The 17,767-nt window shown below is 31.5% G+C and overlaps 1 protein-coding gene across 2 annotated transcripts in view; it reads right to left on the bottom strand.

Annotated features, from left to right (window-relative positions):
- Positions 1-17,137, bottom strand: part of LOC118191129 (venom protease-like) — a 52,769-nt gene extending 35,632 nt beyond the window's left edge. The window contains exons 1-3 of one of the 2 annotated variants that reach the window (XM_085827369.1): positions 16,971-17,135; positions 14,509-14,763; positions 4,360-4,479 (exon numbers count right to left, since the gene is read on the bottom strand). In XM_085827369.1, coding sequence (XP_085683495.1) covers positions 4,360-4,479; positions 14,509-14,763; positions 16,971-17,049 — 454 coding nt within the window. In that variant the 5' untranslated portion in view covers positions 17,050-17,135. Of the gene's footprint in view, positions 1-4,359; positions 4,480-14,508; positions 14,764-16,970 lie in introns of both variants that reach the window. The other variant, XM_085827370.1, reaches the window with a different exon arrangement.
- Positions 17,138-17,767: the final 630 nt, after the last annotated feature.

Below are 17,767 nucleotides of genomic sequence, written 5' to 3'. Positions count from 1 at the left end.
TTAGATTACCTTAATAATTTTCATAAACCAAACCGTATTTTTATGCTGTATGTACCGTTCTTACTTTACTTCACTTTTTCCATTTCTACACTTTCTTTACCTTCTTCTCATCTCTCTGTTTAAATCTTGCCTTGTTTGGGTTAATTTAGTTGGAAAATTCAAATGAAACATAGTTCCTTCTTCCGCATCGAAACTTAGCAAAATTCAACCTTACATTTGTTTTAAAGGAAAAATGCACTCATGTTTCTCAAGAACAAAAATTTCATATTAAAAATATTTTTACGAAATAAATCAAGTTTTTCTCTTAAATAAATACTGGTCTATATGGGGGAATTCTATACTGTTGTAAAGTCGTATTAGCATGATTGATTCTCTTAAGATTTTCGTGCAACCAGTTTCATTTTAAAATAACTTCACATTTATTACTATATTCCCATTAAATCTGATATTTTAACAATTACGGATTTTTTAATATTTTTTTATTTATTTATTTATTATTATTTTTTTCATTTTATTACATTAACATTTTGTAGAAGTTAAATTTAATAAAACCTTTTTCTAAGATAAAAACTCTTGTAAGATTATATATTAAAAAAAGCACTTCATATTTTATTTTATATTGCTTAAAATTAATTCCAAAAATTTGAAAACAACGACAGCAATCAAAATTATTGTTTTCATTTCTGTTTCGATATTCGTTTTTGCCATAGTAAAAAGTAAAAAGGCAAAAAAAAAAAAAAAAAAAGTCCTTATGTTCTGTCATGACGGTAATAGTTTTTAAATAAATATATATATATAAATATATTTATATATATATTTAAAAACTATTATTTATATATATATTATATATATATTTAAACTATATATATATATATGATTCTGAGAATCTAATGTATAAATGTACAGATAATTCTTGTCACTACGTTTTCTTTATTCCAAAAATTTGGCACAATACTTTTAATACTATTGTTTAAATAGTTTAAAATTACTTTGATGGCCAATTCTACTACCATTATTAACAAACGGGCCTTTTCGTTTCATGAAGCTTGATCGCCCTCTAGCTTGAAGAATTACGACTTTCATTAACAAATGACTATTTTTTCCATTTTTCTCTTAATTTATTGGCCATGTTAAGTAATTTTTAGCTGAATTAGCCATTTTCGCTTTTGCACCAGTCCTCATTCTTAAAACTACTTGACAGACGCCATTTTGAACTTTTTCCACGTCTTTCGCCCCCTTTTGCTTTAGGCGGGATCCAAACCAACGGACAGTCTTTTGACATTGGCTATTGCCCAGTGACCTCGTTTCCCCCTTCCTACGTCACACGACAAGTTGGAGAGCAGTGAAAAGCGCGGAGGGGAATTACAACCCCTTTTAGTTTTATTCCACGCAAGGGAAGACAGCATTGCCACAGGTCTGTTTTTTTAATATTTCTTTTAAAAATTTTTTCTTGGTCTTAGCAAGACCCACGCTATTGGTTGTTTTATTTTTTTTTATTCCTTTAAATTTGATTTCAGATTCCTTTATAAAGTTTTAATTCTCTAAGCTTGCAGGTCCAGCCCGTACGTTATTGTATATTTTGACTAATAGCATACCGTTATTTATTTTCATTTTTATTATTGCTGTACTTCGGAATTGCATTTACATTTTTTACACCTTAATGTGTCAATTTATGCGGACGCGTCGGGAAATTGGAACGGAGAATTGAGACAAAAATTTTTTTTTAGGACAGTTTATTTAATTAATTAAATCATTTTTTTCAGCAACGCAAAGTTTCAATTGTCTGTTTCGGCGAAACGCGTAATGGAGTTAGCTTGGTTCGATGTTCGCTCAGAAAATTTCCCTTGAAACGCCAGAGTGGACCTCGAATTAAGCTAATTTACCATTTTCCGCTTTTAATTTTTAATAATTTTTAATATTTTTTACTTGTTCCCTCGACTGCTTTTTACTGAGTTTTATTTTATTTTTTGCCTTTAACTTATTTCATCGATTAGTATTTTACTGTGTTTTATAATTTATATTTTATTTCACATGTAGCCTTATATGTCACTTCATTCAGTTTAATTTGTTTTTTAAAACTCTCTTAAACTACCGAAAATATATCACATATAGTTTTTTATTCGAACTTGTAAAAACTCCTGAATATGCATATGTTGGATTTTTCTTGGAGCCACAGCTTTTAGTAACTTTTTGGCGAACTAACTACAATTTCTCTTCTCATTTCCTTAATTTTGCAGCACATTGCCCAAAAAATTTTGGTCTTTTTTGTATAGTTCTTACAACTTTGTTTATAATATATATATATATATAGAAACAATATAATATAATATTTTAAATGCATATATTTGTAAGCAGTTTTCTCCTTCTTTCTCGTGTGCCTTGTTATATAATTGAAAGCACATATAGCTGGCAGTCTGTAGGTCCAGAGTTCGAACACCGGCGAGCTCGTAGCTTATGTTTCATGTTTCCTGTTTCGATAAATACCTTATCACTCTATAGTGACTCCCGAATTAAAATTAGGTGGACGATAATTTGTCACTATCTGGATTTAGTCTTGTCCTTTGCCGCACGAGTTCGTGGTGTAATCGGAAGCACGTGCGGTCAATAATCGGGTGATCCGGAGTTCGAATCCCGGCAAAAGCATAACTGATTCTTGTTTCACGGCATAAGATACGTAAAATGTCTCTAAGAGTTTGAATCTAAGAACAGAGAAAATAGAGTCTAAACATCTAAGAGTTTGAATATATAAGAGCGGGTGCTCCGTTACAAATAATCACTGACAATTCTGAGTTCTCGTTAATTAATAAATTAATTTCTTGCCCAATTAAGTTACAGTTTTTCTTGTGCTATAAAAAGTCTCAAAAGAAATTATTACTGATTTTTATGTTTTCTGTTGCTACTTTTTTCCCAAACCGTGTAGTCTTCCTCTTGTCAATCTCTGTAACAACATAATTTATGGTAGGGAAGTTACAATCAGTTTTTCGAGTTTGTGGTTTCGTTAGAATCAGTGATCTGTTTCAAATATGCATTGCTTGACATCGTTTCTTCTTATTAGACATTTTTGCTAAGTCTATATCATCGTTTTTCGTTACAACTGAAGTATTGATGTTTTAAGTAATCAATAAATTTCTCCTTATAAAAATATCTGACGTGTTATTCGCTTTGAGGGAATACAGATACCATTATGATATATAAATTATTCAGAAGTTTAATTTATTTCAGACAAATGGATCTAGAATCGAAAACAAAGCTTGGCTAAGAAATTATTGCATTTTCTGAATAAAATAATCAGCATTAATGCGAGTATCACTGAAATATTAATTAAAGTTTAAATTAAGTGAATTTTTCAATTCATATGCTAGTAGAGTGCATTTTTAAGGCCACTGTACTTGCCTAAATATAACTTTTTATTTTTCAAAGAAAAAATATTACACGCTGATAAAAAGAGTTTAACACAAATTTACAGGCATGGAAGGAAATGAAAATAAACTTTATTAAAAAGAATGAAAATGAAGATCAAATTTGAAATTTGGAATTTGTTTTATTATCGATTTCCCATTTTGTAAACCTTTGATTAAAAAACTCAAGGATTTCAAAGCGAGCAACGGCAACGTTGTACAGAAAAAACATTTTTATCTCCAGCGCGCCAGACTGTGTATCGAAAATTCTAAAGATAAAGATTATTAAACATTTTAAGATTATTTCGCGATATTGTTCTTGAACTGAATTTTATGGTTTAAGTGCGAAGAACATGATATTTAATAAATACAGGTAACACAAAATGTTCAAAAACGCCCCTTTGGGCGTAATTTAAAATCTGAAACCTTTAAGATTTTTTTTTAAATTTATTTATTTTTGTTTCTTTCCTGGTGGTCTTTCTTAGGGTCTTTTTGTTTTTTACTATCAGGAAAAAATAATAAATATATAAATAAATAATAAAAACAAAAATAAATAAATTTTTGTTTTTTTCCTGATGATCTTCCTGATGCAGTTCTAAAATTTATAAGTTAAGCTATAGTTTTACGTGACATATTTAAGCATACCCATATCCACTGGCGCTTTTCTCATGCTACGTAGAATGTTCTGTAGAAGATTAAATCCCATAATAAATTTTCCATTTAACAGAGTTTTAATTCGAAAGTGGGCCTTTTCCGATTCATGATATTTTACAAAAATTCAAAAGATATGTCATTTAGCTCAAAAGCATAGGATGATAAAAAGAATTTGGATGTCTTCACTGCAAAGCATGTTCATATAGTCTTCCATACAAGACATAAATTTTCTAAGAAAAATATACAGATTATCATTTCAGTTTCAGGTTAGTTTGTAATTAAGATATAATTATAACATTTCACTTACCCAAAGGAGGATCAAATTTATCAGGGTTGCTTGTATCCACCGGAGGTAATCCATGTAATATTTCAAAAAATCGATTCTCCGTCTGAGATAATCTTGTAGAATATAATTTCGTTCCACATTCTGCTCAATAACGAAAGTAAAAGAATTAGATTTTAATTGTTTAGATAAAATAATCGTTTATAAATAAATATTGGTCTATTTAGGTTATTCAGGGTTTGTTAATCCTTTTGTGTGAACGGCTCCTTAAACCTTTTGGCTAGTAAATAAATGATTGCCATCAGAAACAGACAGTAAAGTTAATAGTATAAATTGACATGTTGATATTAAAGTAATAATAAAATATTTTTCTAGTAATTCACTTTTTTCATATTTAATTTAATTTTTTTTTTTTTTTTTTTTTTTTTTTTTTTGTTTACAAACAGTGATATTTCTGGCTATATGTTGCTCAAATTAAGTGTTAAAAGTGGCTCATTTCGGTATTTAGATTTAAGACAGAAAAATTGAGAAACTCCAATCTCGTATATATAAGATGGTGCAAATGACAATAGTACCTTTATAGATGCATCAGACAATTCTGGATATTCATTTCGAACTTTAAGCCAAAATGTGCTTTGGAAAGAAATTTTAATTCTTCATCAGATTTTAGTTTAGTTTTTCGATTAAATGAAATGCTAAATTTTGGGTAACACACACTGAAAGAGATTTCGGATCCATTCACATTAAGAAAGATTTTTCTTAAAATAAGTATTAAACTGATATTTAAGATCTGTCAAATGAGTTGTTATCTTTAATAACCGTTTGAAAGCTTTTAATTTGTTTTCCATAACAAACCTTTCTTAAGTAGGAAATGCTTCAAAATTAATCTCCTTGCAGTAGGAGAACAACAAATCAATTTTCTTTATAAAGCCTTTGATTTTTTCATAGCTATTAATATTTTTCATTGTTTTTCTTGAAGACTTAAGGGGACAAATGACATAAAAATTTTCGAATTTTCAATTTTGCTCTAGAAAAATAAAGTAGACTCAGACGATTTCAAAAATATATAATTTATGCATGTTTCGAAATTTTAAAAGGGCGAAATCTCTCGTTTAAAATGTAAACAAGCACTGCACGCCCACAAGTTTAAAGGGACAGATGTTTTATCGTTGTTTAATATCACTTGCACATACAGATGTTTTAGCAGTTTTTATTACTTCCTTGGTCAGAATATGATTCTTTTGAAAGACATTTGGCAACACGTTTTTAAATTGGCTTATTTACTAAGCTGTGTAGTGGATAATTGTCGAATTTCGTATTTACAACTTGGCTTTGTTTAATTTGTGTTTCGCTATTCTTTTCGTTCTTTTTCATTTAAATTCGTGCTTTCTGTGTTTATTTTTGATTGTTTTATTGTGTTATGTTAGTGAATAAAAGTTTTAAATAAGGAAATGCCGAGAAAAAAATCATTCGGGAAGAGAAAATATATCGGAAATCAACATACATATGTGAAAGATGTTACCCATAATGTAAGTAAGTCTCCCCTAAATATGAGTGCATTTGAGTACAAAATCGGCATAGTTAATGGCGAAGATGAGTTCTTAGAGTCTCAGAAGAGTAGAAACTTTATAATTGAAACAGAAACATTATTGCATTTATTGAAGGCATTTGCAAAATGTAAGAACTGTGGGAAATGTGATTCTTTTGATGTGATAGACCAAAGTAATTCCCGCAGAGGACTTGCAGTAAGTTTACTGTATTTGTGTACTGCATGTGGATATTCTACGAGTAGTATGACATCTAAAAAATCTAAAAGATGCTACGATGTTAATTTACGCCTTACTTATGCAATGCGTTGCATTGGTAAAGGGAAGAAAGCTGCAGAGACATTCTGCGCTGTTATGAACTTACCCCCTCCGCCAAGTGACTTTCAGAAGTATAACAAAATTTTGTTACCTGTATTATCAGAAATTGCTGAAGAATCCATGTTGAAAGCTGTAAAAGAAACAGTTGAAGATAACAGTGGAAATGCTGACATAAAAGTGGAAATGCTGTGTTTAGAAGTCTGTCTGACAAAAAACTGCTGTCAAAGTGCTTACACGGACGAACTCAAAACCCCAATGAAAGTTTTAATTATATATAATTATAATGATTCTATGTAAGTTATCTCTTTTTCGATAATTTAGTGTTTTAATGTGTGTGAAGATTATTACTTTATTGTTATGCTTAAGTTAAGCAGAATTATCCTATTTTATTAAATAAAGATTTCGTAGTTAATTTTTTGACTTATGATTCTTTAATGAAAACTGTGCTTGAGGAAACGTACTCATTACGCCTTCAGTGCTAATACACAAGCAACAAAAGATTATGAGACTGATTAGGGTAATTGTTTTGTGAAAATGCTTCTATCTAAAATTGAAATTTTTGTCATGTTGTAAGATTCCAGGGGCATAAAGTGTTAAAACTCTTTGTTGAAAATACTAGTTACAAAGTTTATAAGAATAATTGTAACGAATAATTATGTCTATTCTAAAAGAATCAGTTTGTATAGAAAAGTTAACAGATGAAAATTACTCAGTGTGGAAATTTAAAATTGAACAACTTCTAATAAAAGAAGGTTTAGATGATGTTGTATTCGAAGAAAAACCGGAAACTATTACTGATATTTGGTTAAAGAATGATCGTAAAGCTAAAGCTTTAATATGCCTAAATATTTCGGATTTGGAAATTATCCATGTATTGCATAGTAAATCTGCAAAAGAAATTTGGCAGAAGTTAAAATGTGTCCAATAACGTGTAAATTTAACAAACAAATTATTTCTTCTTAGAAAACTATATTCCATTAGATATAATGAAAGTTCTAAATGCAGTAACATATCAAAGGAGTACTAGAATTGGCTGAAAAGCTCGTAGTATAGGTGAAGAAATTAAAGAAAATAACTTAATAGCAATATTACTATGTTCTTTACCAAATTCATACAACTCCTTAATAACTGCAATAGAAAGTAAATCGAAAGCTGAATTATCGCTAGAATATGTTAAAAACAAACTAATAGATGAGTTTTGTAGACATGTGGAAACTAAGAAAGTTCAAAAATACGATTGAGTTGCTTTAAAAAGTAAAAGCGGAAATAAATCAAAATATGTTACACAATATTGTACTTATTGTAAGAGAAATAACCATACGATAAATGACTGTTTTCATTTAAAACGCAACGCTAGAACTTCCCCGAAAACAGATGTAAATAACAGTAAAGTAAGAAATTATTCTCAAAATTATAAAAGTAATGCATGCCAAATAGCAAATACGCAAAGTGTAGAAAACATAACAAAACTTAAAGAAAATAAGTATCTTAAAAGTATTGAAACTGAAAATTCACAGATTCAGTTTAATCAAGTTATAAAAGTGGAAAATAAACATGAAAACACGCAAACGCAAGAATGGGTTATCGACTCAGGAGCCTCAACTCATATAACGAGTGATAAGAATTTTTTCTCTCAGTTAAATGACTGTAATAAACAAATAGTAACTGTAGCCAATGGTGTTAAATTAAATTCTTATGGTATTGATGAAGGCTATTTTAAAGTTCAAAACTTAAAGGGTCAGATTACACAAATAAAAAAATTAGAAAATGTATTGTATGTACCAGGTCTAGATATTAATTTACTTTCTGTTCAATCTGTTACGAATAAAGGTTGCATTGTTACATTTGATAGTAATAAGTGTTACATAAAGCGTAACAATATACTCGTAGCCGACGGCAACGCTCAGCAAGGTTTATATAAATTGACCGCAAACTCAATTGACGAGAAAGCATACTTAGCTAATGATATTTCATGTTCTAATACGAACTGTATACTAAAATGGCATCAAATCAAAGATTAGGCCACAAAAATATAGATGCCATAAAAACACTTGAGAAAAATGATTTGGCAGACGGCATTAAACTTGGCAAATGCACTCATAGTGTGGAATGTTCTACTTGTGTAAAAGCGAAACTAACTGAAAAATCTTATCCCAAAACTAGTTTTAGAAAGTCAACAGCTTAGGAGGGAAAAGATATTTCGTAACTTTCATTGATGACTATTCGCGTTATACTCAAATTTATTTTATTACTTCAAAAGATGAAGTATTCGACAAACTTAAACAGTATGTTGCATCGACAACAAATAAATTTAGAAAGAAAATAAAGGTTCTCAGATCCGACAACGATACAGAATACTGTAACGAAACTACTGAAAATTATTTAAAGAAACTTGGCATTTTTCAGTAAACTTCGGTTCCTTATTGTCCGGCACAGAAAGGAAAAATCGCTCTTTAATAGAAATGACAAAAGCTATGCTAATAAACTCTAAATTACCGAAAGGATTCTGGGCTGAAGCAGCAGCTACTGCTGCATATCTTCAAAATAGGTTACCAACTAAAACCACAGATAGAACACCATATGAATTGTGGAATGGTAGAAAAGCAAACTTAAGTCACTTACGAGTATTTGGCTGTAAAGCATTTTATTATGTGAACAAACAAAAACGGCGTAAATTCGACAACAAAGCCGAAGAAGGAATATTCGTAGGATACGATTTACGAAGTAAGGGATACAGGATTTATGTAGTTGGAAGGAAAATAATAGTAAGTAGAACTGTTACATTTTCAGAAAACGCGTCTTTATCTGACAAACATGCAGAAAATAATGCTGAAGATTTAGAATTAATTCACTTCAATAACTCGCAAGCAGATGAAGAAAATAATGAAGAAACATCTCTTGGCTATGATTTTACAGAAGATTCAAAAAGTTCTGTTAAAGAGTTAATTAAATGTGAAGAAAATGTAGAAAGAAGGGTTTCTAGCAGATGAACCAAAGGGGTCCCACCGGAAAGATTCTCTTATAAAGCAGAAGACGAAGAATCAATCTTACCTAAAAAATAAAGATCCAGAAAGCTTTGAAGAAATTCTAAATTTACCAAAACGTGAACAAGAAGCTCGGATCAAGGCTATGCAAGAAGAAATACATTCTCTAGTAGAAAATGAAACCTATACACTTACAGAATTACCACGAGAAAAACATGCAGTAGGCAGCAAATGGGTGTTTAAGACAAAATAATGATGAAACTGGTAAAAATATAAAATACAAAGCACGCTTAGTAGCCAAAGGATTTACTCAAAAATACGGCAGTGATTATGATGAAACATTTTCACCAGTAGTGAAACACACTACGATAAGAGTTTTCTTAGCATGGGCAGCGTATAATAATGCCAAGGTACATCAACTAGATGTTAAAACAACTTTTTTGTATGGCAACTTAAATGAAGAAATATATATGGAACAACCAGAAGGATTCGTGGTTCCGGAAGAAAGACATAAAGTTTGTAAATTACAGAAGTCGATTTATGGTCTCAAACAAGCAGCTAGGTGCTGGAATGCAGAAATTGAAAATACATTGAAGAATCTTGGGTTCAGTCAAAGCAAAGCAGATCCGTATTTTTTCACAAAAGTGGTTTGTGATAAAAGAATTAATTTAATAGTGTATGTTGATAACATCCTAATAAGTTCTACAGAAGAAGGACTAATTCTTCAAACAATTAATGATTTAAAGAAACGTTACCAAATAACGCATCTTGGTAAAGCTAAATATTTCTTAGGCATGGAAATAAATCGCAAGAAAGATGGAAGTTATCTCTTGTCACAGAAAAATAAAATAAATCAACTTATCAAGCAATTTCAACTTGAAGAAGCGAAACCCGCTAGCACACCAATGGAAACAAACTATTATAACTTAAACAAGGAAGAAAATCTCCTAACTTCAAATGATAAATTTCGCCAAGCTATTGGAAGTCTTTTGTATATATCGTTTATCACAAGACCAGATATCACAGCTTCAACTCACATACTCAGCAGAAGGTGTAATAATCCACATCAAAAGGACTGGAATGCTGTTAAAAGAATCATTAGATACTTAAACACGACAAAGAATCTATCCTTACAAATTTCGTCGAGTGAAGAACCTAATATTACAGTTTATTCAGATGCTGATTGGGGACAAGATATTGAAGATAGAAAATCTACATCAGAAAGTGTTATTTTATTAGGAAAAAACTGTATTTCGTGGTTTTCAAGAAAACAAACTTGTGTTTCTTTATCCTCAGCAGAAACTGAATATGTTGCACTATCGCAAGCTACGCAAGAACTTTTATAGCTATTAAAATTAACAGAAGATTTCAGTCTACCCCAAACTCTACCGATAAAGATATTTAAAGATAATCAGTCTACTATAAGACTTCTAGAATCTGAAAAATTCAGTTCGCGCACAAAACATATTGATACAAAAGGTCATCATATACGCGACTTGAATAACAAAGGAATAGTAAAACTTGCTTATCTTTCAACAGAGCAAATGGTTGCTGATATTATGACTAAACCAATTCCTAAAGCTAAATTTCAGTTTTCAGTTTTGCAGGAATGAATTGCAATTGATATGAGTTTCATTAGCAAAACAGGGGCAATCTTAGCATAAATTTAGGTATTTTGCATAATGAAACTCGAAAGGCATACGAAACGAACGTGCGCCAAGATATATATTGGCGAGAGAAAGTAAAGTTCGTAAAAAAAAAAAGCAGTACAGTATATTTGACTTTCACTTTACCTACGTGGAGTGTATTCGTTTAGTACTTTCTCTTTTCAAGTACTATGTCAACGTATGTTCCTGTTTTCTTTTTCTTATTGCCTAAAATAGGTAAGCCTGATGATATTTGTGTGTGTGATTATGGCAAAGCCTCGAGGGCTATCTGCCTAAGACGTATGTCAACGTATGTTCCTGTTTTCTTTTTCTTATTGCCTAAAATAGGTAAGCCTGATGATATTTGTGTGTGTGTGTGTGATTATGGCAAAGCCTCGAGGGCTATCTGCCTAAGAGGAGGGATGCCTTCGTTTCTAAGGGAAACTGGCTCGTATACACGTTACACATGGGGAAAACCACGAAAACGCCCATGCAGCCAGCCCGTTCGCGGGATTCGAACCTCGGACCGAACTACCAGTGTTCAGCGACTTTACCGCTCGGCCTCTGGTGGGCCCTGATGATATTTAGGACTGATGATGATTCTATATAAGTTATCTCCTTTTCGATAATTCAGTGTTTTAATGTGTGTGAAGATTATTACTTTATTGTTATGCTTAAGTTAAGCAGAATTATCCTATTTTATTAAATAAAGATTTCGTAGTTAATTTTTTGACTTATGATTCTTTAATGAAAACTGTGCTTGAGGAAACGTACTCATTACGCCTTCAGTGCTAATGCACAACCAACACTAAAATTATACGTTTTTGATTCTGATTATAAAATTCAGTTTCCACGTTATCTGCCATTACGTATATTCTGTGACCACTTGCTTTATCAGAGAATAGTGTTAAATATATCTGTTACTTTCGTTTTCCCCAAATGTAATGCCTACTATATCCTGGGCTACTGGAACAATTAACTCTTCAGCAATTGTGTACGGCATGCCAATTTTATCTATACAATTGCTCACTCGGGAAGAAGCGTTCCAATGATTTTTTATTGATATTTGTAAAATTACCCACAAAGTTTTGTTTCCATTTCTCTATTTTATTTCTGAAAAAGTCTCGACGAGGGCATTGTTCATTTTTTATCTCTCCTGCTTCCAAATAATAACCTAATGTCTTCTACAGTGGCGTCCGAACTAAAAGGTGGTAGATGATGATTTTTCTCCACCAGGATTTGGCGATTGGGTCCCCTAAAACCCCAGTCGCCCTTTAAAAGGGGAAGTATATAAGGCATTTCTCCCACCTTCTTAGCATTTAGTGGTTAGTACGCTCCATGCGTATTCGAGAAGTCCCCGGTTCGATTCCCGGCAAGGGCATTGCACAGTTTTTCACGTCTCCTGCTTCGAAACAACCTAATGTCTCTACAAGCTCATTACCAAATTTAAGAACTCGTTTGTTTGCTTTCACATCTTTATGTCTGTAGAGACAACAGACGGTTGGTCGGTTGCCTGAAAACGTATCTGGTTAGCATCGGAAGTTAAAGCAACCGAAATCGAAGCGCTCTTCTCATTTAATGTCTGGCCACTTATCCATGACGAAACATAAAATGTGTAACTTTAAAAACAGTCAGTTTAACACCAAACTATGTAAAATATAAAATTGTACACCAAAATTTTAAATAAACTCACAAATGTGCCACATTGATGAAAAGCGAACTTTGCTCTCTCGTCATTTATTTATGTAAATGTCCTTTGAAAACGGACGCGGTTTTACTATCTGTTTACAAGGAGAATTGTTTCGCCATTATGTCTAGTTGGTGGTGGCCGCTATAGCAACAGAGATAGTATATTTTATGTAGGAGTGAGCCAGAGGAATGTTTTATTATTATTTTGCTTTCGGCGAATATTTGTCGCTCGAAAGAGAATGTTTAGAGAACGTGAATTTGTTATTAAGCGCGCCAAGATGGTAAATTGAAAAGCAATTCTTTAAGGCAACCGTATTAAAAATAGGCTAGGTCTCGTTTCTACGGCAATAACACGGCTTGCTGATCACCGAAGCTTAGGGCTTCGGCTTCAGGCTTTAGGCTTAGGGCTTTAGGCTACACTTCTCTATTAGTTTTACAAGGCTATCTCAACTGGAAAAGCTTTATTTTTGGACTTCTACATATGTCAGGACACTAAGGGGGTTCATTAAGGAATCTGGAAAGAGCGGGAGTAGTGTATCTCCCGCTGCATGCCAGAATAAACAACCAAAGTATCAAAGTATCTACGGCAGTAGACAGGTGCAGACTATCTGTCGAGAGCTGTTTCTATGATAGACAGACAGTACATGACGCCGTCCGAGGCAAATCGGACCAAACTAAATTTTAGAGCTACGATTTAAAAGAGATAGGGTCTATTTGTTTGAAACCATTATTCTGAAAATAAACTGTCTAGAATTTAATAAAATTTCACATTTTATAAACCAAAATATTTTCTCACAAAATTTGTGTTTTTATTCAATTAAATTTATTTGAGAATTTTTTTTTATCCGATTTGCGATTCTACTGTAAATTTTGGCGACCTCACTTAAGGTCGTTACCCATAGATTTGATACCACTGATGTAGAGAATTCTAGTAAAACTTTTGTCTTTCAGAAGAGACGCTGATTTTTTTTTTAAAAGCTTGGATCCTTGCAAACAGCTATTTGCAGGAACACAGAGTACGAAGTTGAAGGTCATGTTGGAAAGAACGCAAAGAATTATGTTTTTAAAATAATTTAAGAAGTCATGTTATACAAAATTTCTCTTCATCTCAGTATTATATCAGACTTCTATTAAAGAGTGTTACTGTGAAGTATTTAAAGTGTGTTATTTTGTAGTGACCCTACTTTCATTTATGATCATTACCCTGAAGTGACTATTATTTAGTAACAAACTATAGTAGTTCCAGTGTATAGTATTACAGTGTATCGAGAAACATATGTGACATTAGCTCCAAATGAAGCTGAAAAAGACACATCGCATCTTTTGCAGCGAAATTATTTTTATTCTTTTAATTTAAATTTTTTAATGTATAAAATTTATTTTTCACTTGCAATATAGCAAAGTTGTATAGAAAGTTTATCAGCCAAATTCAATAACACTTAAAATTTTGCTAGATTATTACATTTTCTAATTCATTATCATTTAATTAAAGGCAAAATATTAATGCGATGAAGCAAAAAAATTTCACATCCGTAATGTTCCTGTTTGGAATATTCATGATCTAATTCACATATATTTATTCTCTAATAAGCTCTTTTGTATTGCACATTTGCAAATTTTATCTCCAGAATGGTGTTTAGTAATGTTTTTGAATTTAAAATTAATTATTTTTAATTTCCATGGTTCTGATCCAAACAAATGTAAAAAAATATATATTTAGAAATGCCTAAAAACGTCTGCTTAATAATAAATAATAATATATTTGTCTTTCGTTGAAAATATTATTAAAAGAACTAATTCCTCTCAGCTGAAATAACTGAGTTATTATTCAAACTTAGTTTCTTCACGAATATTTTCAATTCGAAATTTTCGAGTTAACAGCTCAATAATATTATAATTTAAATTCGAAATTACTTATTATTCCTGAATTACCATATACAAACATTCAAATATTATAACGAAGACACGTATCTTAAAATGGAAAATTACCTCTCTTTCTTGCTTTTTCTTCATCAGTTTTCTTCATAAGTTTAGGACCGAGAACTAACGGTAAGCCACAGCATACTTTGGGTACTTTAATATGTACCCACCCGCACAAAGTAGGCCAGCCACCAAGAGCTTGGGATGCAACAGCAAAATTGCATATTCTTATATCTTGGCATGGATTTCTATCACCAGTAACATAAGTACAGTTCTCGTTGAAATAAGTATAGTTCCATCGTAGATAATCTTCAGGAGCAAGCTCTAAATGGAAAAATTTAAAATTATTCAATATAATATATTATATAAATAAGTTTTAAAAATAAAATTTTGTTGAAGGTATTTAACTACATAAACCAAATGTCTGCTGCCAATGTTTTTCAGAGCTTAAAATAGGCATATCTAAAGACTGACCTAGAACTTCGGAAAAGGAAGGAAAAAAGTCCTGTTAACATACAAAAGGAAATGTGTATTTAAAGAATTACGAAATGAGAAAGACTTGTACATGTGCAGCATAAAAAACATTCAATATGAAAGAGAATGCAATGAAATAAATACTAGGAAGCTAACTAAGTGGGCATTACAGTAAATATTTCGAAGACCAGCTACTAGCAATGGTACAAGCGGAATAGAATTAGCAATCAACTTTTGAAATCCTGTCCAGCTTAATAGAAAGTACTACATAGATACTTTGTGTTGAATCTTACACTTCTTTTTAGAAGCGAAAGATTCGGTTGTGCGCTTTGTTGCACAATGGCTTTTAAGCTTAAATCAGTCTCGAACTTGAATGTAGAACCTGTGCATTAGGTTATTATGTCTGTAGGAGACATACAGAATGGGATCCAGTTTGTTACGTCCATATTGTACGAATTTTACACATTTAAAAAGTTTAAAAAAGTCGGTAAAAATATGCTTTTTTTTTTTTTTTTTTTTTTTTCAACAAGGCGTTTTAAACGCTGATGTTTCGATGTTGGAAAATTCTGTTGCCTTATTGCTGCGATATTTAAAAAATTTGAGATTTCGTTCTTGTTCGATTTTTTTTTCTGACAGTGTTATGCAAAGTAATAGTTTCCCTTCGAGTTTTTTTCACTACTATGATTTTGCTTGTGATACTTTTGTTGCTGTGATTTTGATGACCGTCTTCAAGAAAGCGCATGTGAAATTCGCAACTGCATCTACAAATCTTACGTTATCATACATTTTTTCTTAATGCTAGGGCGCTTTATTTAATAGCAATTAGCCTTGTGCAACTACAAGTTGCGGTTGTTGCTAGTTGGCCACCATTGCTGTGGCCACATAGCAACCTAGCTTGCCACGCTAGGCAAGGGTGGCTACGTTGCCTAGCGTGGTTGCTAGTGGCTAGGTGCCCACCGTTGCCTCCAATGAAGGGGCGGATAGTTAAATCATACCTTTTCCGAGAAAGAGAAGGGATTCGAACCCGGGTCCATCGCTAAGACAGTCAGCATCGCTAATCACTATACCGACTGACGACGTCATTACATATTAAAACTGCAGCAATCCATTCGTCTTTTACTCCACCACTTCATATACTGACTGAAGGAAACAGCAGATGAAAATAGCTATCGCATTGACAAACTTAATTACCAAGCAAGATTAATATTACGATTACTAAATCACAGTCTGTTTCTTTCTTGTTCTACAGTTTGATAGCAACTATTAAGGAACAGCGCAAATGATCCCGGCTGTATTAATTGTAACTTAATATTTAAAAATTTACTTATTAGTTTTTACTTATTTAAAAACTTACTTATTACCTTATCTGAAAGAAAAAATAGCCGAAGCAGGCTATTTTTTCTTTCAGATAAGGTTTTTAATGTTTTTAATACTCTGTATTTCCTTTTCAGTTAATATTTAAGCATATCATTTATATAAGAGAAAATTGTTTCAAGTTGAATATGAGACTGCTTTTCACACATGCTGACGCTGCACTTCTGTTAAAACAAAGAGCTTGCATTTAAGGCACTTCTATTAAAACAAAGAGTATCAGCACGGCTATTAAATTGTATAAAAATTAAATATAATGATGATTAAATTATAATTAAATAATAATGATAGTTAAATAGTCTAAAAACTACCTTAATGATAATTAAAAATTCTGAAAACTGATAATTTCAAAATGTCATGAAATAAAGATAATTAAATTCTTTAAATGAAGGAGGAAAATGGATAAAATACTAGTACGCTTTTTCAAAAATTCTTAGAAAATTACATAACTTTGTTAATATATTTTAAAATGGTTGACTGCTCCAAAAGTACAGCTTAAGTAGTGAAGCCTTATTTCCGGCCAAAACGGTGACTACTAGCCTCATATTAATGAAAACAAAATATGCTTTTAGGTTCTACGATTCTTTTTTACGACAAAATAAAATTTAACAAATGATTTTCGGAATGCAATTTTATAAAATAAAAATATAGAAGTAAGTAAATGTATTTAAGAAACTCTAACCTACCAAATGTTGAAGAAGCTTCGCCTAGAGAAGTACACAAACATAGCAGGCTGACAATTGCTTGAAATACCATTGGTTCCATTTGATCTCTTAGAAATAAAACTAGTCTTTATTTATCACTGATAGTCAAGGACACTTGGGTTCAGAGGGTGATAGCTTCTGCTCTGTTGTGTGTCGCAGTTTCCTGATAGGCGCTGCAACCGGACGAAAAAAAAACCTGTTCATAACTGGAAAATGACGTTCTCTCTTTTAATGGGTTTCGTTCACTTTCAGAAAGCTATCATAAAGTGCAATGTTATTTTTAAAATACTTTCATTTGCTCTTCAGTGTTTGGACAAATGCAATCTCTTTCATCTTTTACTAACTAATTCACTATGAATTTCACTCACTTCTTTACTACGCTGCTTTCCAAACTGGACCTATATAATATGTGCTGGTATTTCAAGCAACCTTTATCATTTATTTCCTATTCCCGTAAATATTTCCAATTAACTAAGTTCTCTTTCAAAAAGGTTTCAATAGTATGTAAGTTGAAGAAGAATCAAATGACTTGAGAAAATGTTAATTTTGTTAACATACATGACATCAATCAATAATTAATGACAAGTAAGTTACATCGAAAAAATGAAAGCATTTTGAACGAAAATGAATTATAAATATTCATTAGAACGGCATCTAAGGAATCCTTTGTTTAATCGTTTTATCAACTAATAAAATCTAAGGATTTGATGCAAATAGAAATCAAGTTATATACATAAATTTTCGTCCCTTCCCCCGAATAAGTAAATATAAATTAGGTT

Source organism: Stegodyphus dumicola, chromosome 1, assembly GCF_044657685.1.
Source record: "Stegodyphus dumicola isolate Sdum_Otavi_A_Nest chromosome 1, ASM4465768v1".
NCBI lineage: Eukaryota > Metazoa > Arthropoda > Arachnida > Araneae > Eresidae > Stegodyphus > Stegodyphus dumicola.
This window is presented reverse-complemented; position numbering and strand designations above follow the sequence as displayed.